Source organism: Nesoenas mayeri, assembly GCF_963082525.1.
Source record: "Nesoenas mayeri genome assembly, chromosome: 8".
Classification (NCBI taxonomy): domain Eukaryota; kingdom Metazoa; phylum Chordata; class Aves; order Columbiformes; family Columbidae; genus Nesoenas; species Nesoenas mayeri.
The window spans coordinates 5,789,904-5,810,629 of NC_137554.1; the positions used below are offsets into that span (position 1 = coordinate 5,789,904).

Genomic DNA, 20,726 nt, shown 5'->3' on the forward strand with positions numbered 1-20,726 from the left:
CTGTGCGAGCTGTGTTTGCAAAGGCCTCTTGTGTCTGTGAAGTGGTGGGTTATGGTTTCTGTCCCGTGGGCTTTCCCCTCTGTTTTTGTAGCATCCTTTTTCTGAAAAGAAGCTGCTGTAGCTCGGTGACGAGCGCTCAGCTCAGCTTGCACCTCTCTGAGTGGCGGCATCCCAAATCTTGGTGGGTACCTTTGGGAAAGGTCGGTACATTTATAGGAAATCTGGGAATAAGGGCAGAGAGGACACTGGGGTCTATAAATGTTTGTCAGGCTTTGTTTTCTAACCGAGCCGTAGCTATGAGCAAAGCAATGCGTGTTCTGCATTGGGTGTGCAGGCACATAGCTGGAACTTGCTGCCTTGTCTGAGATTCCTCGCTTGAAAAAGCTGAATCTGGAGGAAGCTGAGCTTGTTTAGCCAAAAGTCCTGGCAAATGACACAATCCCACTAACTACATAGAAAATACTGATACGCACACCAGAATTTATTTGAGGTCGCTCCATATGTTTGTGTGATGGCCTTAAATCTCTTGGTACATAATTTTAGACAAGCTTTCCTGTGTAGTGATGCTAATCAGAGAGGAATTTGCTTTTCTTTCTACAGCTTTCCATTGTATATAGGTTGTTTTTCTCACACGTGAACAAGATCTATGTGTTGGGGCAACACTGTTTGCCTTGTAGAAATTAGTTTTGCGCTTCTTTGTCAAATCGTATGTACTGCAGTAAATATTGATACAAAGATGCTGCGTAGTAGGAATAGCATCATTTTTAGAGCCAGAATGACAAGTAGATCCACATCGCTGTGGTGAGTGTGGGTCAGTGGTGATTTTTTGCCTTTTTTCACTCTTTTTCTTTGGAATGTTCTTGACTAAGCTCTAGATGGGCTTTCTCAGACATTCAATCTTGTGGGATCGTTTCTGGAAACAAAGGGACGTCCGCGCAGTGAGCAAGACTGCATTGAGCTGATCTAGGCCACAAGTGAAGGGTCATTGAAAGCTCCTTGACCACACAGAACGGCGTAGAAAGTTGATGAAGCAAGAGGAGAATGAGGAATTAAAGTAGTTTGTGGCGAGACAAGGGAGGTGATGATGTCTAAGATAGCAACCAATCATGTATTAGCTAGAGAAATGTAAGCAGCGTGTAATCTAACTATAATTATCCAAGTATAAGTAATGTAACTACAAAATCAGCAGTTTAAGACTATATAACGTGATCAAACTTTACATTAAACAGCTTCAGTTTATAACTCTCATAGAGTTGTCGGAGTCCATTCTTCTCCCGCACAGTCTGAGGTGAGGACTATAATGAATGCTCATTTCCCCAAGTCCACAGGTAAACCTCAATAAGGAGATCAAGTTTTTGACCTGTTCTCTACTCTGCTGCTGGCAGGTGTTTCATCATCCCTTGGGGATGTTAGAGAGACTCCGTGCTCCAGCCATTTCCTACCCTCTTGCTTTACTCCAGAGAGCTAGCCGGTTACTAATTATTGTCATTATTGCTGGAGTGAAATGAAGAACAAACTCCATTTCCCACTTCTTCTGGTGTAAAACACCCTCTGGCAGTCTCCTTCTCTAGGATTTCTTGAGGAAGGTCTTTGTTTTTAAAGCTTTCGGTGATTATTTTTTTTCTTTTACAGAAATCACTGAATCTTTTCTTTTTTGTCCCCCACACCATCTTATGGCAAGGAATTCCACAGTTCGGACTGACTAATTGAGTAAAAATAGCAGGAAAAGGTCTTGGACTTGCCGAATTCTTGGGAAGTAAACACACAGATAAGAAAAGGGGTGTGTGGGGGTGTGTTTACTTGTTTCAGTTTTTGTTTTAAAATGGAGAAATAAACTTTATAGGAAAGGCATTGCCCTTTAAGTGTTTAAAGTTAAGTCCTGATGTAAATCAGCAGTTCTCCACAGCCTGACATGGGTCTCTGCCAGTGTGCGCCAGCCTCTGCTGTTACCTCTCCAGCAGAAAATCTCCGTCATTACCAGGATGACTGAGAAAAGGAGGGCAAAAAAACCCTAGCAGCAAATGCATCTTGCAGAATTTGCTGAAAAAAGCTGCTCAAACAAAGAGGAAAGTTCCCACTTCATTGTTTTTTCCTTTTCTCTTAGTTGCTGCTGCTTGTTTCTGTGCTCGCAGTCCTGCAGCTTCGTGCTCTCAGCCTTGCTCGCCCTGGGGACTCGGGGAGGGAGCAGGAACTGGAGAACGCCCTAAAACACAAAGCCAAACGCCTCTGCAGACAGCCTGACATTTAGCTGTCGTGAAGCTATCCTTAGGAGAGCACAGCAGTGCTGACAAGTTGGAGTCTTTCTTGGCTACAGGTGATTTATGAGCCGTGAAAAGCCCCACAAGCCCGTAGTGAGTGAGTGGAGGAGGACAAAAATTAAGTTTCCAGCATCTTTCACCTGTGGGCATTCTCGGATGTCTGTTAAAGGTTGGATGTTTTAACCCTTCCCGCAGCAGGAATGCCAGTGAGGGCTCTGCCCGCTCGCTGCTTTTCGTGAACATCTGAGATACCCAGTCCTCACAGTGTGCTCAGAAGGTTTCCAAAGGGCAGATCAGCAGATGCATAAACAGACAAATGCACCACACGGTGCTGCTGCGCAAAACCAGGGTAAAGTGGTTCTGCAGCGATTTGCTCGGCTGTTGCTAGGATGCTCTTGGAAAATATAAATCAAAAGTAACTTCAACTGTTTTTAGTGACTCATCATTTCTGTAAAGACCAGAATCCACTCCGGACCCAACCGTCAGCCGTGTTCAGATGTCCAGTTGGTGCATTAGGACTTCATTTCAGGGGGAGTTCAGTGTATTTATTTCCAAATCTGATAGCTTTAGACATACAGCACCTGCAGAGCCAGCCGTGAGCTGCACAAGGTGGGTGTCGCACCCAGAGTGCCGGAAGGTTGGCAAAGATCTTTAGGTCATGGCCAGAAATAATTTGCAGGTCCTGTTTGGTGAGACACTGAATGTCCTTTGTGCCTGTTGAACACAGAGGATGCCACAGATGCTCAGCAGCTTCCAGGGTCAGACCTGAGAGTCTATGTGCAAAAAAAAAGGTTTCTGGAGAGCCAGGGGAAAAAAAATCTGAGATTTGAAGCTCTGTTGCAAGGGAATTTTGCAGCAGAAAGGCTTGAATTTCCATTAGCTGCTGAAAAGGAGAGAGAAGGTCATATTTTAACCTTTTGGGTTGAAGATTGTTTCTGAACGCTTGACTGAGCCCTTTCCAAAATGAGGACACTTCAAAATCTGAGAACTGGGCATTGATCTGTCTCTGCTGAGCAGGACTAAGGGTGGGAACTTTTGCTGGGGAGCAGCTGTGAAGCCGAAGTCTCCTGTAACATCCAGCCCTCTGCTTCTGTTTGCAGGGCTATTACAAAAGGACCCTGGATTACCCCCTGATCCGGGAATGGAAGAGGACAGGCTGTTTTGCTGTCCCGATGATTCATTCCACCTTCCTCATCGACTTGAGGAAAGAGGCCTCCACCAAGCTGACGTTCTACCCGCCGCATCAGGACTACACCTGGAGCTTTGACGATATCATGGTCTTTGCCTTCTCCAGTCGCCAAGCAGGTATGTCTGGAGCCTTTGCTGGACAGGATTCACTCGTAGAGACGTGCAGATCTCTACTTTTGAGTTCACAGACCAAAAGCCATGTTTTGGCTTCAGTGGGGAGTTGAGACCCCGTTCCCTTTTCTCTTTTGGATCTGGCCAGGGACAACCAGCAGCAAGTGGCAGTGCAGTTTTGAATCACAGATAGCTTCAAAAGACATGGGAACTATTCTATGGACAAAGGCAGTGTTTCAGAGACAAAATTAGTGGCATCTACCTTTGTTTTTTGTCCCAGCGAGATGGTAGCGAGCACAGGTGAAAGCTGTGAGAGTGGAGGGCACTCTAATTGTCTAAAGTCACCACTTCCAGGAGACTCCATGAGGAAGGGATGAGGACAAGAGACACTTTTTAGGCGTTGCAGCGCTTGTGCAAAACAAAACCCAAGTTGCTTGCCCGCAGTGCTTGATGAAGCTTCGCTTTGTGGCAGCTCAGCAGGCGTTGCCTGAGAGTTAGGAGGTTTTTCTTCTGTTGGTTCTGTTTGCTTTAAGCAAAATCAGTGCAGCTTTCAGGGAATGATGTGGGGTCTGTGGGCAGCGCTGAGGGGAAATTTCTTGCTGGTGTGAGAGCAGTAAAATCTCCGCAGACTTGACGCCTCACTGGGACTTTGGGAGAACCAGTCAAGAACCGGTCCTTGAGATCTTTGGGGCTCCAGTTGGTACTGGGACCACTTTCTGCCAGACAGTGGGAGGATTTCAGTTAGATCTGAAACACAGGAGTCCTTTTGGGATGAGGCACCACCTCAGTGTCTTCTTTTACTTGGAATGGCTGTTGGTGTGTGCGGAGCTCCCTGTGTCTTGGGGGAATCGCTGTCTCTTAGTGCTCGATACCACTGCTACAGCCCCTTGTTCTTCTGCTGAGGTTGTCTAGTCCTGTTTATTTTTGGATCTGGTGGGTATTCTGTCTCCAGCAAAGTCCTGGCTGGCAGAACTGTGTCACATCTATGAAAGGAGCTCCTGGGAAGGATGTGTTTTTAATGGCCATCCATATTGTTCTTTTCCATCCTGTGTTGAAAAGGGCAAAGTTTGGGGCCTTATAAAGGAAAAAATGGCTGATGAAACCTCAGCGGCGCTGATGAAACACGCTTCTGTTCAGAGCTTCACGACTGGTTTGCTGGATTAGTGAGGTGAATTACTTGGGAAAAGTCAGGTTTTGGGTCTACTGAGTGACGTGCAGCTGGTGTTATCTGTCCTCTGCTTGTAAAGGAGGCAAAGTTAAGGTGAGAAGGAAGGGCTGTTCTTGGGGTGCAGACAAGTAGAGGGAAAGTGAAGAAGTGTGGCTTGTCAACAGCAGCTTCTGGAGAAGAGCCAGGCTGAGAAATCTGCCTTTCCCACCGCTTACAGAGCAGCGCAGTGGCTGTTCGCAGCTTTCTTTTGAGTCATCCTTCTTGTTGCGAAAGACGGTGTTCTTGGCATGATAAGCAGGGCTTTTTAAAACTCAGCTTCAAGGGGATGTGGAGCATGGGTGAGTGGGAGGGGAGACGCAGCAAGAGCTGAAATTGGGCCCTTGGGAGGTAGAGGAAGATGTGAGCTCACAGGGCACCTTTGAGGCCCTGACCTTTTGAGTCAGGACATGGGCATGTTGGCTCCAAAGGAGAACTGAGGTTTAGGTCCGGTGGGCAAAGCAGGTTCCCTCAAATCTACCTGCCCCTTGTTCCCTCTGACAGCATCCAATTAGTCTGGGAACTGCATTGCATTAGCTCCAGCTGCTTCAGAAATATTTCAGGGATTCAAACCCATCATTTTTTCCTTCCATCCCAGAACACTTTAGCTTTTTCCAGAGCCGACCTCGGCAGTCTGGCCCACTGATCTTCTCAGATTGTTGGGTTGAGTCCTGGGCTGAGTTTTGTCACCCAGGATAAAAGGATGACATCCAAGTTCAGAAATGTGAAAAATGGATGGACTTTGAGGTATACTTCTCTTCAGAGTAATTTCACTTATTTCCCTGAAGCCATAAACAATGTTGGCTTTTGTCCGGGCCAAGTACTGCACTTAACGCCTCAGATCAACCCATCGATTTTCCCAACAGCGAATCTTCTGCTCGAAGCAGGTGGTTTGTGATGCTCCACAGAGACCGTCCCACTTCTGCCCAGAGGACGTGGGCTGCGGAACACAGAACAAAACCCAGCACAGGTGTTTTATTGAGGAGGGCGGTCTCCGTAGAGCCCTTTGCACTGGCACAATAATGTTTAGCTGGCCAGACCTTCTGAGTTTCCTTCAGCCTGAGCCAGAGAGCGAGTCCCCCTCCCTGTTTTAAGGTAGCTTTACCATTTTGAAGTAACTTTTATCCCAGAAGAAACAGAAATACTGGTGTGAATCTATGCAGATGAACTGTGTTTAAGCCAGCGGAAGATAAAAACGGAGATCGGTGAGCCAGATAAGATTAGTTGATTAGATCAGTGCCAAATCCATTAATATCAGCAGGTAGTATTTTTTATTTTGCCATTTACCTAAATTGCAGCTGACAGCTGAATGTGTTTTGGAAAGCAGTGTAGCCAGCAATTTCCTTGTAGAACTTAAAACAGTAGAAACACCGGGGTCATTAGTGCAGATAATTCTGCCTTGCTAAAAATACCAGGGATTTAGGAGGATTAATACATGAAAGCACCAACTCTCACCAGGTAGTGTCTGCTTTTCATTTATTTCCTAGAGGGACAAGGGTAGTTCTGCTTGTTTAATTAAAAAAAAGAAATAAAAGTTATAATGAGCAAACTCCTGGTGAGTCTGGAGGGAACAGCATCTTGCCGATCACACACTGGGACGTTCCCAGCATTGTGTGGGTCTCTCCCTTGCAAACGGATCTGCTCCGAAGAGAAGCTTTGCATCTTCTCCTCGTTCCACGCCTTCAGATTCAGCTCCTTGAACAAGCAGTTGCAAAAGCTTATGAGCAGAAGGAAGTTACGGTATCATCTATTTTTGGAAGCATCTCTTTCTCCCTGCTGCTCTCTCTCTCTCTAGGATTTGAGGCTGGTTGATTTGGAGGGTGCAAACCTGCTCCTGCTTTTGGCTCTGTGAAGGGATTGCGTCGGGTCTGAGCGGTGCAGGTGGGGTTTGGGGGATACGGGGTTTCTGGGGTGCTCCCCAGTTCTCCCAGCAGATCACCTGTGTACATCAGACATCGCTTTGCCAAAGGCTGTTTCTGCCCTCTGCTGTGAGATTGTTTCCATAGCATGAAGGCAAAGGCCAAAAAAGACCTTTTCTCTGGGCTAAGAGGGAGTTTCCAGTCTCTCCTAGGAGAAAACTGATGGCAATTAAAGATACCTTCGGTTAGGGAGCAACTGGAAATTGTTTTCAGAGGAGAGACCACTTGCTGCCAGCCAAATGAAACAGAAAATAGCACTATGATGTTCTTGAATTTCATAGAATCATTTTGCTTGGAAAAGACCAAGATCATCGAGTCCAACCATTAACCCACCCCTGGCACTAACTCATGTCCCTGAGAACCTCATCTCCACATTTGTTCAACCCTTCCAGGGATTTAAGTTAAACCCCTTCATTTGCTTATGAAGCAGAACTTTTGGGGACTGGGCTCCCGGCAATGAATTTGATTGTGGCTACATAGCAACGGAGCAGCGAACTCCTCTGTTAAGAGACCTGACTCTATTTTCTGTTTTTTCCTGTGATCCCCAGGGATACAGATGTTCATCTGCAACCGTCAACACTATGGTTTCCTTCCCATGCCCCTGAAATCGCACCAGACGCTGCAAGAAGAAACTGAGAACTTTGTGCACACCCTCATCGAGGCAATGAGTAAGTTACTGTGCCCTGCTGTGATGGACACCCCCAAGTTAAGGTCTGTAGAGCTCTCTTACACCTGGGAGTCTGCCTCCTGATCCAACTGCTCTCATCCTGGTTTGACACGCAGTTTCCCATTTTTCCACTGCTCTTCTACCTAGAGATGTAATTGCTTCATGGTCAGGTCAGCTCCGTTGACAAAACCCCTTCAGCTTCCCCATATCAAATGCAAAAATGCATCTTTAACGTGGCGAGGATGCTGCAGAACCTCGTGTTTCTCCTGAGCTCTGTGTGGCAGATGGCTGCTGGCTTCTGTTCTGTGACGTGGATGCTTTCTGCTACACACACTCCTGCCTGATGAAGTCCCTGGGGCTTTAGGTCCAGACATGCAAACACACACACACATGCATTATTGTCAGTGCATGAAGGTGATGCTTGAGATCTCTCCTCTCTTCCAGTTGATCGTCCTCCTGTTGAACCCTCGCAGTTTGTCTCTGTTCCACCGAAGAACCCTGACAAGATGGGATTTGATGAAGTAAGGAACGTGTCTTGTCTTCCTGTTTCTCACCTACAGGAGCTGGGATCTCCCTGTAACTGACCTTCCAGCCATTTCCCTTTCTCATCTTTTCACACATTTAAGCTCTTTCCCAGTCACTCATCTGTTGGACTTCAGCTTTTTGCCAGGAGCAAATAGCCGTCCTTACGTGGGGAGAACTTCTGAGGTGGGGGAAGCAAAAGGGAAAGGGCTCCGGGAGTGTTTTTGCCCTCTGGCATTTGCTGGGGAGAAATGAGGCCACTCAGGTCTGTGGGCATTTCATACCTGCTACAAAACCCCCGATTAAGGTTGGTGTGCCGGGGCAGTGCCCAGCAAATCTGTGGGCTTCCTACATTGATGGTGCAGATGTTTTAATCCAGCCAGGAAGAGATGGCAGAAGTGAGGGTGAAAAACACGTCATTTAACTCCCTCGATTCTTGTGCTGTTCCCTCTACGTCTGACTCTGTGGGGCAGCTTAGCCATCCTTCCATTCTGCAGCAAAAACTGGTCTTTTGGGAAACCTCTCCTGCTTTCCACTGAGAGACGGGAATGATTTTTCTCCCCTGGGGAGCCCGGAGAAGCTGGGGGAGGCTCTCAGCCAAGTTCTGCCCAAGATAGGGATGTCTAGGAGGGATGGAAACCACACGTGCTCCCTCCTTATTGGGGCAGCTCTCCCCCTGCCCTGCTCGGTCACCGCATTTTTCTGCTACGGCCTTTAAAAGTGCATTAGAAAGGTGGTTCCTGACAGCGGTCCTGCCCCAAAACCCCACAGAAATCCCTCTCCTCCCTGTTCTTCACGTTACGGAGGGTGCAGGCGTTGAGGGGAAAGGCTGGAGAGGGATCTGCTGTGCTTTAATTAACCAGGAGTTGTGTTTTTATGCAGCTGCCAGGGTGGCAGTTGTGGAGACCAGAGAAGCCTTTGTTTTCTTGGCTTATTCTGCTACATCTGTTTATACGACCCGTGAATTCCGAACACGATTTGTTGGAGCGTCTGTGTTTAGGGCGCAGCTGTTGTAGGTTTTTTTCCGTGTTGTCCTTTGTGGCTGCGCTCTATTTATCCAATTTATTATTCTTGCATTTGTGCTGACCTAGAATTGGATCTGCTGCTCACTGGCTCGAGGTTTTTGCTCCACAGGCTACAAAGCTGCACTTGTCTGCCTGGGACTGAAAAACATCCCTGCCCCTTTGCAATTTGCCTGCGAATGAGGGTTTTGGTCCTCTGCCTCCCACCAAAAACTCTGTCTGCTTAGGTTTGGGCAGAGCCTGGCCCAGACATCTCTAGTCCCGATCTGGGCTCTGTGCTGGGCTTTCTGCTCTGGTAAGGGAAGCAGCAGATTTCGTGAAAATCCTGTGATTTTTTGGTGAAAATTCTGTGAATTCTGAAGTAATTTACAAAAATTCTCTCTTTGCTGTGTCCTTGTGCTTGGGTGGTGACCCCACAGATAATCCTAAATACAGGCAGTGGTGGCATTGTGGAGAAACACGCGGGTCGATGTTCCTCTGGGACTGTGTTTGACTGTGTTTAATATAAATCAAAACATCCTATATCTTTGGCAATTATAGACTTGACTGTAACTGGTTTGCTCTCACCTTTATTCATCATTGACGAGCAGCGTTTCCTTGTGACATAAAACGTCCTTAAAAAGTAGTTGTTAGACAAAGAATGACCCTCTAAGCTTCCAACTCAAAACCAACCCCAACTTTCTGACAAATTCTACGCAACATGGAATAAAATCACAGCTGGTATTTGAAGATCTGCTGCTGGAGGAGTGTGGATGAGAAGTCACTTCTCCTCCTCGCTCCCAGGCTGTGAGCTTGATGTCTCTCTCCTCAACCCAGATTTTCATGATCAACCTGAAGCGCCGGAAGGACAGGCGGGATCGGATGCTGCGGACTCTCTACGAGCAGGAGATTGCGGTCAAGATAGTAGAGGCCGTGGATGGGAAGTGAGTTTGGGCTGGGGTTGCTGATGTTTGCAAAGAGGGGGTTGTGCTGGGCACCATCTCCTTGGGTGCCCTGACTTTCCTCCTGCTGGGGATGGATGGGCTGAGGGAGAGGTGGACATCACTTCTATTTATCCAGCATTTTATTAACCTAACTGCCCCTGCTTTGGGGCAGTTTTACTCTGTTTGTGTCTTCTTTTGTAATTAGTCTTCATGGGAGAACCAGGGCGGTGTGGGTCAGGCTAATAGAATCATAGAACCATTTTGGTTGGAAAAGCCCCTCTAGATCATTGAGTCCAAATGTTCCCCACCCCTGGCACTGCCCCATGTCCTGAGAACCTCATGTCCGTCTGTCCAACCCTCCAGGGATGGTGACTCCAGCACTGCCCTGGGCAGCCTGTTCCAATGCCCCACAGCCCTTTGGGGAAGAAATTGTTCTCAAGATCCAACCTAAGATGAAAATCAGGTTAAAATCATACTCCTTTCTGTGAACTATAACACTTGCACACAATTAGAAAGCAGCAAAAATGTGTGAGAGCAATTATCTCCTGAGAGGTTTGTCCGTCCTCGTGCTACAAAGCTGTTGGGCTACAGTATTAACCCTGACATAGCCCTTACTTTAAGGTGTGTTAAGATGCTTTTATCATGAGAAATCAAGGCAGAAATTTTTGGTCTGGGTCTTGCAAAAAGGGAAGTGGGAACCCACATGCCATCTAGTGGTCTCTGAGACTTGGGCACCCATCAGGACCTCTTAGGAAAATATTTGAAACCAAACTCCTGACATATTGATGGTCGCACAAGAAGTCGTTGGCAGAGTTAGGGATATAATTTATAAGCTTGATTTAGAATGTAAATCAGTAAGTTAATTTTTCTCCCAGTTTTTGAGCGAGACAAGTGCGGGAATTTAATGAGTTACGGCTCATCTCTGAACATCAGTAGCGCTTCCCCCGTTGCGCCTGCGTCCGACTTGAATTTACTTTCTATTTAAATGCTGATAGGTGTTCTCTCTTTGTCAGAGCGCTGAACACGAGTCAGCTCAAAGCTCTCAGCATCGACATGCTGCCGGGTTACCGGGACCCGTACTCCTCGCGGCCCCTCACCCGGGGAGAGATCGGCTGCTTCCTCAGCCACTACTACATCTGGGAGGAGGTGAGGGGGTGCGGGGGCCCTGGGGAGGGTGCTGAGGGCAGGAGCAGCGGGAAGGCACACGGACAGTCCCAGGACCAACATAATACCAGTTTCTGGAAGCGTAGGATGGTTTTCCTTGGTTTGTAGGGGATTGCGTACAGGAGTTCTCTTGAACACATTGCTCAGCTTTCTCAGCTCTGCTTTGCGTTTGCCGAGTGATTTTTATCAGAATGCTTTCACGATTGGTTTTGCAGACCATCCGATAGCCTATTTGGAGTGAGTTTGCTTAGGAGAAAGGCAAGAAGGTTTTGAAGAACAAATGGTATTAAAGAAACTCCTGTTTTATTTCCCTGGTTCTTCATGTGTGCTGAAGCAAGTTCCAGTGACTCTGCTAATTGCTTTTTTTTTGAGCTGGTGTATCATAAATAAATTTAGCAGCAGGGATCTCTGTTACTTGAGCTAAGAGATACTGTTTGGGTGGTAATAGCTGTAGCTTCCATCTGTCCCTGGTCACCTGGGGAGTAACACTTGAGAGGACCTGGGTTGTGCTGGTTAGAGGTGCTGGAGTTACACAGCCCAACGGGAGGGTATATTTCGAGCAAGGTGGGATGTGGAGGCAGGAAGAACAACTTGGTGCTTAGAGAAGACTGGGCAAAGGCAGGAGCTGCCCAAATGTGACCGTGATGGTTGGATGATCCAAATACCTTTCAGCCAGCAGCAGAGACTTCAGCACTGAGAAATCAGGCGATGATTTGGGGCTTGAGACTTCTGCATCACCAATGGTCAGATGGTGGCATGGGAACCCACTTGCAGGATGCCTTTGCATGTGCGTTCTTTAAGTTGTCAGGGCCAGACTTTGGAGATGCTGGATCATCCTCCACATTCCAGAAACACTTTTTTTCCCAAAAGAAACAGGTTTTTCTGAACAGCAGCTGTGTTGTCAAAGGAGGAGGCGGTTGTGCTAGGTGGTAGCTCACGGGTCTAGGTGCTGCAACATCACATGGAGGGTTTTTCTAGATTGCAGATGCTCAGCCACGGGATATTTTTGGGCAGCTTGTCCCAGCTGAGCTGTGAATCTGGGGCTGGTTCTCCAGCCTCCCTACCTGTGTGGTCCAGAGGGCAGGGCCAGGTCAGGATGATCCCCAGCGATTTTGGGGCCACTATGATCACTTCTGAACCCTCTTGTTTCAGGTGGTGAACAGAGAACTGGAGAAGACGCTTGTTATTGAGGACGATGTCCGCTTTGAGCACCAGTTCAAGAGGAAGCTCATGAAGCTGATGGATGACATTGAACAAGCCCAGCTAGACTGGGAGCTGATGTAAGTCACTGGCCCTCGGGAAGCTCTGGGCACGCAGGGAACATCAGCAGCAGAGATGGAGGGTGACACTGGAGTGCAGGGGAAGGTGGCAGAGGCTTCTCGGCGGCTATTCCCATCAGGACGGATCTGGTCCTGGGCCAGGCTGGTGCTGGGGTGCCCCAGCTGTGTTGGGTGCCACTGCTGCGCTTTGTGGGCAGCGTTGGTCATCTGGAGACGCTGCTGTGACAAAGGAACTGCCACAGCTCAGCGCTGAGGCTTGGACCGTGTCATCTCAGCTGCCTTACCGAGTCTTTCACATCTGTACCACCTGCTGGATTAAGATTTGGATGTCTGAGAGTGGTACAGGATAGAAATGTGTCAGGGATTGCTTCTTGGATCCACCCTTTGTCCTTCCCCGCTTGACATGGGCAGTTGTGCGCTCCTAACTGCTGCACATTCGCATTTCGGTTCCAATTTCTGTGGTCTTTTCCCCCTTTAAGCTACATTGGCCGGAAAAGGATGCAGGTGCAGGAGCCTGAGAAGGCAGTTCCCAACGTCATGAACCTGGTGGAAGCCGATTACTCGTACTGGACCCTGGGCTACGCGATCTCCTTCCAGGGGGCTCAGAAGCTCATTGGAGCGGAGCCTTTCGGCAAGATGTTGCCGGTGGATGAATTTCTGCCAGTCATGTACAACAAGCACCCGGTGTAAGTAGGTCGGATGTCTTCATTACTCAGGTTCACGTGAGCTTGGTCTTGCTGAATGATTAAGATCTGGTTCGTAGATTTGTGTAGTGTATATCATATGTGTTAATATCTATATATGCCTGTGTATACCCTTGTTTATGTGTGCACACTTAGTGTGGTACATATAAATGATTAATTTTGGAGCTTGGAGTCCGAATTATTCACGTTACAGTTTTTCAGCAGATTGATGACTTGAGTGCTCTGCGGGGCACTTCAGAAAATGGAGCTCACTTCATGTTCTTCAGCTTCATCTGCAAAAATGTTGATTTATCAATCAGTACTGAGATCTAAACCGACAAAAGACCAGGTTAATAATCATTCAGTTCTTTAGTGTTTTAATGCTGTTTGACTCAAGCTATGCAAAACCTCACAGTGCTTAGTATGCAGCGTGTAACACTGTGATGCTCACGTTTTATTTTTCTCAAGCTGAATGTAGTTGGTAGAGGGTCAGACTCTACCACCACAACTACCTGTGCTGCTTGGGACATGTTAACTCAGTGGATGGGCTTGTATCACAGTATCACAGTATGTTTGGGATTGGAAGGGACCTCAAAAGATCATCCAGTCCAATCCCCCCATGGAGCAGGAACGCCCAGGTGAGGTTGCACAGGAACATGTCCAGGTGCGTTTGAATGTCTCCAGAGAAGGAGACTCCACAGCCCCCTGGGCAGCCTGTTCCAGTGTTCTGTTACCCTCACTGAGAAGAAGTTTCTTCTCAAATTTAAGTGGAACCTCTTGTGTTCCAGCTTGATCCCATTACCCCTTGTCCTATCATTGTTTGCCACCGAGAAGAGCCTGGCTCCATCCTCGTGGCACTCACCCTTTATGTATTTATAAACATTAATAAGGTCACTCCTCAGTCTCCTCTTCTCCAAGCTAAAGAGACCCAGCTCCCTCAGCCTTTCCTCATAAGGGAGGTGCTCCACTCCCTTCAGCATCTCGCAGTTATAAGCACTTCACTCTGTTCCTGGTGCTTTTTCTCTCCTCTTTAGAGCAAAGTACATGGAGTACTACGAGTCCAGAGACTTGAAAGCCTTTTCAGCAGAACCCCTGCTCGTCTACCCCACGCACTACACAGGGCAGCCCGGCTACCTTAGCGACACGGAGACCTCCACCATCTGGGACAACGAGACCGTGTCGACGGACTGGGACAGGACGCACTCCTGGAAGTCGCGGCAGCAGGGCACGATCCACAGCGACGCCCAGAACAAGGACGCCCTGCCCTCCCAGTCGTCTCTGGACGCGCCGGCCTCCAGGGACGAGCTGTGACTGCCCGCGGCGCTGTGGGCGGCTGAACCTGCCTCGCGCTGCGGCTTTTCCCCTCGGCAGTGGCGGAGCAGCTCTGCGCGCCGTCCCCGTCCCGCTGCGCCGAGTGGCGGAGCACAGGGCTTGGACCTGACGTGTCACCGACCGGGACGCTCGGGACGGGGCGGGAGGTGAAGGAGGAAACAGAACGAGTGATGCAGACTGGTGGGAAAAAAAAGCAGAGGTCTGAACAAAAGCCCTCGCAAGCTTTTGTAAAAGAAAAACCAAACCTTGAATGACGTCTTTCTACAGTTCCTTGTGTAGAATACTGTATTTATAAAGATTAATATATAGAGGTGTACAAGTGTTCATACCTTTCTGGATAGCTGTAACTAGGCTGCTGTGTAACTGTTAGTCCTCGTAGGTTCGTAGGCTTTTTATAACCCTGTTCGCTGAGAGAAGCTGCGCGCGAATGTTTGGGTATTTGGGTTTGTTTTTTCAAAGGGAATCAAAATGGTTTCCAAAACCATCCAGCTCACTGGAGCAGCGCTCCTCTGTCAGTCGGGTCATCTCCTTCATCGCACCGCGATAGAAAACTATCGGTGTGCCTAAAATCCTGGGAGCCGGCAGCAGAAGTGGAGGCTGCAAAAGGGAGGAGTTGGTCCATGTCATGTCCTGCTTCACCCCCTGCGCCTCCACTTGTTCCTTCAGGAAAACAAAGCCTGACAGCCTGTTTGCCGGCCTGTTTGATTAGGCCATAAAACCAAGTGTTAGGACTTCTAGGGACTTGAAAATGTTTGGTTACGGACTGCTTGACATTATCCTTATCAAACCAAAGCAACTTACCGAGATGTTGGTGTTGTCAGCCGTACTGTCCTCGACAGCCTCGATAGAATTATTGCGCGTTACGGGACGGAAAGGCAACTTGTCTGGATATTTTTTCACGTGAGGAGCAAACTTGTCTCTTTTTTTGGATGGGTTCTGATGTGCTTGCTGCAGAGTATGGTGTTTATTCTTAAAAAAGAACGATTCTCAGAGGGCAGGTGTTGCTGGCCCGCACTGCCTGGGTTGGCTGGGATGTTCTGCGCCTCCCACCGAGAGACTCACCTGCTGGAGATCTGTACGGCTGGGTGTGTGTGCCTGGGCTTTCCTTTGTGTTTGTTTTTTAACAATTCCTGACGGATGTTGTGCTTTGTGCTCAAGAAGACGTGTTCTTACCTGTCAGCCGGTCTGATAATACATAGAACCTGGTGCAAGATGGCAGCTGTGTGTGTTGTTCATGGGGTGGGAGCAGGGCTGGCAGGGAGGCCAGCGCAGGGCGTGCGGCTCTGTCGCTCCACCACGGCGTCCCTGCGGTCCTTCTGTGCCGCGGGGACATCGCTCTCTGACAGCTCCTCTCCTTCCCTCCTCAGCTCTGGCTTTAGGAGCGGCAACCCGGAGCCGTGTGAGGCGCGGTGGAGCTCGGCGCTGCTCCGGACGGCAGCAAGGCGCTCGGCGTGGCCTTCGGAAGCGGGAGTTCTGTTTAACTTTGATTTCCCTAAGTAGGGCAGTAGCAATTTATTATAAACTACTTGACACCACGGGTGGGGTTTTGGCTTTTTTTTCTTGTTTGTTTATTTCTTTTGGGGTGTGTGTTGGTTTTTTTTTTAGTTGATTTAGGAAGCGAGTTATTAATAGTACAAGGGGTTTGATGGTTTCAGGGGCGGGAGGGAAAAAATTAAGGATTAAAATGTAATGAATTAGATGAATGTGTCCATTTCATGGCCTCGGTCGAGCTGACTGTTCTTTCACCTATATGTGTGTGTAGATGCAGTTTTCTATTGATTTCCATCTGCCCAGCGGTTCCACAGCTCTGACAGGTGCTGGTTCCCTGTCTGCGCTTTCAGCTCCTGGGCCGGTGTTGTCCGGGCGTTCCCTGCTCAGAACTGCCTGTGTTTTGGGAAGGCAGGAGCCGGTGCAAACCCTCCTGCGCGGCTCTGCTCTGCTGTGTTCCCTGTGCTGTGCAGCGGCTCGTGGCTCCGCTCGGGCAGGGCCGTCCCTGCGCAGCCTCTGGCGGGTGTTGCACCCGCAGCCCCAGCGCGGAGCCGCCTCGTGTGGGGTCACGCGTGAGGCTGTAGCTCTGGGGAACGAGATGCTGTCAGCAGAGCTCAACAGGGACGTTCGCTCGGCTGCTTCAGGAGTTACTGTGTTCTCCTGTGAGCGTGGGGTTTGTCCTCGGCTGTGGAGCACGAGAGCGAAGCCCCCGGAGCCGCGGCTGCTGGAGACCCCGCAGTGGGGGTGACAGACCCGCAGCCAGGAGCAGTTTCCCCAGGGGAGCAGCAAGTCGAGCTGCTCACACCAAGGTCACAGGCAGGGCTGGTGCACATCACCGGTTCCAGGCTGTCACCATCACCTGACAGCTCTCTGTGTGCTGTTGTAGCCTCGGTGCTCACTGTGAAATTCCCGGTGCGCAAATAGGTTGTGTTTATCTGAGGGAGATGGATTAAGGTTGTGTTGGGGTGTGTTGTCCCCCTGGGTAGTTTCAGTACAACCAGAAAGCAAGAGGCAGCTGAAATTCGGGGTCGGCTTTTTGCCACGAGCAACAAATGGCGTGATGGAGACAATGGGGAAAAGGTGGGAATTCTCAGAGCACGGTGACATCTCAGAGAGGAAAAGAGATGAACGCAGAGACTGCTGAGCGGGAAAAGCTGACATATTTATTATAGAAACAGTAAAGGTTATGTAGAGATTGAATGTTACATAAAGATCAAATATGTAAATACATTAACTCCAGACACAAATTCATGGTAAAAAGATTATCTATTTATTATAGACACATTCAGTATTATACAAAGCTCACACATTATATAAAGATCAAACATTAAAACATACTAACTCCAGACAAGAACTGGTGGGAAAACATTTCCATATTTATTATAGAAATATTAAACATTAAATAAAGATTAAATAGAATATAAAATCAAACACTAAAATATATTAACTCCAGACAAAAATTAGTGGTCAAAAGTTAAACTATTTATTATAAAAATATTAAATATTAAATAAAGATTACATAGAAACAAAATCAAACATTAAAAAGTATTAACTCCAGACAAAAATTAGTGGTCAAAAGTTAATCTATTTATTAAAGAAACATTCAATACTATATAAAGATTAAATATCATATAAATATCAAATATTATCTAGAGATCAATCATTAAAATATACTAACTCCAGACAAGAATTGGTGGGAAAAAGTTAAACTATTTATTATATAAATATGAAATAAAGATGATGTATTATATAAAGCTCTAATATTAACGTCTATTAACTCCAGAACAAAAAATAGTGGAAAAATGTTTACATACTTTTATAGAAACATGAAATAATAGATAAAGATTAAATATGACATAAAGAGCAAATATTAAACTATATTAATTCCAGACAAGAACTGGTGGAAAAAAGTTTGGGTATTTATTATAGAAATGTTACATCTATATAAAGACTAAATATCACATAAGGATCAAATATTAAAATATTTTAACGCCAGACAAGAATTGGTGGGGAAAAAAGTTCACATATTTATTATATGAATTAAGGTTATGTATTCTATAAAAGCTCAAATCTTAATATACATTAACTCAAGAGAAGAATTAGTGGAAAGAAGTTACATATTTATTAGATAAATATTATATAAATAAATATTATATAAATATAAATGTATAAATATATAAATGATCTATTATATAAAGCTCAATTATTAATATCTATTAACTCCAGAAAAAAGGGTGGAAAAAAGTCTGTTTATTTTATATGTATATCTAAATATTATATGAAGCTCAAACACTATATACAGACCAAATATTAAAATATATTCACTCCAGACAAAAATTGGTAGAAAAAAGTCGATATATTTATCATATAAATATTAAATATTCTACAAAGATCAAATATTATATAAAGATGAAATAATGCATCAACTCCAGAAAAAATTATTGGGGAAGGTCTATGTACATATAAATAAATATTAAATATTAGTACATTGAGTAAAAATATAAAAATAAATATTAGTACATTAAATAAAAACATTAAATACTAAATATTAGTACATTAAATAAAAATATTAAATAAAGCTCAAAAATTATATACAGATAAAACATTTAAATATATTAACTCCTATGTACATATTAAATATTAGCACATTAAATAAAAATAGAAAACATACTAAATATTAGTACATTAAATAAAAATATTAAATAGATATTAAATATAAGTAGATTAATTAAAAATATTTAAAAATACTAAATATTAGTTCATTAAATAAAAATATTAAATAAAGCTCAAATATTATATACAGATACAACATTTAAATATATTAACTCCAACTAGAAATTAGTGGAAAAAAGGTTATGTACTTATTCTATAGATATTAAATATTATACAAAGCTAAAATATTCTCTAAAGCTAAGCTATTGAAATATAGTAACTCCAAGCAGAAATTAGTGCAAAAAAGGTTATATACTAATGAATGTTTCTATACAAGTAGGTAAAGATTAAATATGATAAAAACATCAAGTATGAAAATATATGAACTGCAGACAAAAACTGGAAAAAAGGTAATATACTTGTTATATAAATACTAAATATTCTACAAAGCTCAAACATTAGATACAGGTCACATATTAAAATAGATCAACTCCAGACTAAACCTGGGGAAAAAAACGTTAGATACTTCTAACATAAACAGTAAATCCTATCCAAAGCTCAACCATTAACATCCATGACGCGCAGGCTCCTCCTGTGCTGCAGCTTTCCTCCTCAGGATGAAGTGGAAGTTGCCCTGGGTGCTCATGGCGTAGAACACGTTGGCCTTGGGTGGGATCGCCAGCTCTGCAAGAGAGGGAGCAGAGCGAGCGTCACCTGGCGCACCGCTCAGCGCGAGGGGTTTGTTCTCACCGGCAGCTGTGACAACGTGTCCACGGCGTTTCTGACGTCGCTTCGCGTGTTACTCTCGCCGTCAAAACGCAGCAGAGCCGGTCAAGCAGCAGAGTTCTGCTTCCCCACCTTTGTCCTCGGAGATGATCTGTACCAGCTCGTAATCCCCAGCCGAGCCGCACTGCAGGCTGTGCTTCTCCAGGGCTCTCTGGATGACAGCAGGAGCCTTCTCTTGGTTCGTTAGCTGCAAACACAGAGTCCCAAGGAGTCGTTGGTAACTACGTCCTGGATTCTGCCAGATACTAAAACGTGCTCTTTGTGACACCTGGTGGTTGATTTAGTTCAGGACAACAGCCGCTGCTCTAGAAACGCAGCAGGAAATCACAGCCCCTGCTCTCCAGAGCAACCACTTGCAGAGGTGAGACCTTGTTCTCAGCAGCCGTCGGATCCACAGCAATAGCTGCCCCAGCTGCTGTTTGCTCACATCCATTAATCCACAGTGTCCTGTGCTAAACACTTTCTTGATGTCCTGCAAAGATTCGGGGCCTTGTAGCTGGGTTTGCTGGGGAAGGGGCCCCTTGTGTCACAGTCACACAGCCCAGGGCTGAGCTGGACACACAACAGCCGGCGCTGGCACAAGAGCAGGGGCAGCAAAGCCGGCACTTGCTCAGAGTGCTTCACTTGGCACTGTTGATCAAAGACAAGCTTCGATTTCAAGAGCAGAAACCTTGAGAGATGCTCTTTGCAAACCTCTCACTCATCCTCTGCTCCACAGGTTTTGATTTCTAACATTTGTCATTTTCCCTGCCAAGGAGGTTGGATCAGTGAATAGGTGTTTCCAAAACTAAAAGCACCATTCAAGTCACCTGGGCTGAAAACATCACCCACCAGGATGCTCCTGTAGATGGTGCCACTTCTGTCCTCTTCTACGCTGGTCCGGATGATGCAGCTCTCTCCGTTCTGCTGGTTGTAACGTGGCAGGACTGGCGGCACTTCTGTTGTAATGGGAGTCACGGAGTCGGGGCACTTCTTGGAGCACTTGTCATCAGATGGCAGCAAGGGGGGAGACGAGATCAAACACATTGATTACCATTTAATTGAAAAGGTCCAAAAGCTAAAGATGACACTCTTGAGCACAACAGCCTTAACAAGGGCTTCAGCGGCCCAGTGAAGGCAGTTTAGGTCAGGAGAGCAGAGTCTGTAGGACAAAGCTCCCTGGGAACACAACCCAGCCCAGACAAGGCTTGGTCTGGGCAGTTCCTGGCAGCTCAAACCCCAGGGCTGGCGAGCTCTGGCCTCACCTGCTTCTCCCTTGCTCAGCTGCTCCGCCTGCCCCACAATTAGGCTGGGCTGATGCAGATGAGCTTTCCCCCCAAAACTGCCTTTCCCAGAGCTCAGGGCCCTCCATTCCACTGCACGCAACGCTCTAGTCAAGACCCACAGGCTTGGGCAAGCGCCTGGGGCCGCCGGCAGCGTCAGCAGCCTCGCACAGGCTGTTTGTGCTGAACACAGGGCCCAGGCCCTACCTTGTGCTGAGGCTCCTCGGCAGTGGCGCTGGGAGGGACGATGGTGACGGTGCTGTCC

At 46.7% G+C, this 20,726-nt stretch overlaps 1 protein-coding gene and 1 long non-coding RNA gene across 2 annotated transcripts in view; one reads left to right on the forward strand and one right to left on the reverse strand.

Annotated features, from left to right (window-relative positions):
* COLGALT2 (collagen beta(1-O)galactosyltransferase 2) overlaps nucleotides 1–14,252 on the forward strand; it is a gene marked incomplete at both ends in the record, with an annotated part of 47,304 nt that extends 33,052 nt beyond the window's left edge. Inside the window, 8 exons of the mRNA XM_080349109.1 lie at nucleotides 3,359–3,563; nucleotides 7,229–7,348; nucleotides 7,792–7,868; nucleotides 9,708–9,814; nucleotides 10,828–10,960; nucleotides 12,131–12,258; nucleotides 12,738–12,944; nucleotides 13,976–14,252. Coding sequence (XP_080205235.1) covers nucleotides 3,359–3,563; nucleotides 7,229–7,348; nucleotides 7,792–7,868; nucleotides 9,708–9,814; nucleotides 10,828–10,960; nucleotides 12,131–12,258; nucleotides 12,738–12,944; nucleotides 13,976–14,252 — 1,254 coding nt within the window. The remainder of the gene's footprint in view (nucleotides 1–3,358; nucleotides 3,564–7,228; nucleotides 7,349–7,791; nucleotides 7,869–9,707; nucleotides 9,815–10,827; nucleotides 10,961–12,130; nucleotides 12,259–12,737; nucleotides 12,945–13,975) is intronic.
* Nucleotides 14,253–18,612: 4,360 nt separating this feature from the next.
* Nucleotides 18,613–20,716, reverse strand: LOC308042923. Its single transcript, XR_013922432.1, has 3 exons — nucleotides 20,669–20,716; nucleotides 20,031–20,180; nucleotides 18,613–19,386 (listed from the first exon to the last, which is right to left on the reverse strand). It is a non-coding gene; the product is annotated as an uncharacterized lncRNA (long non-coding RNA).
* Between the last annotated feature and the right edge of the window lie 10 nt (nucleotides 20,717–20,726).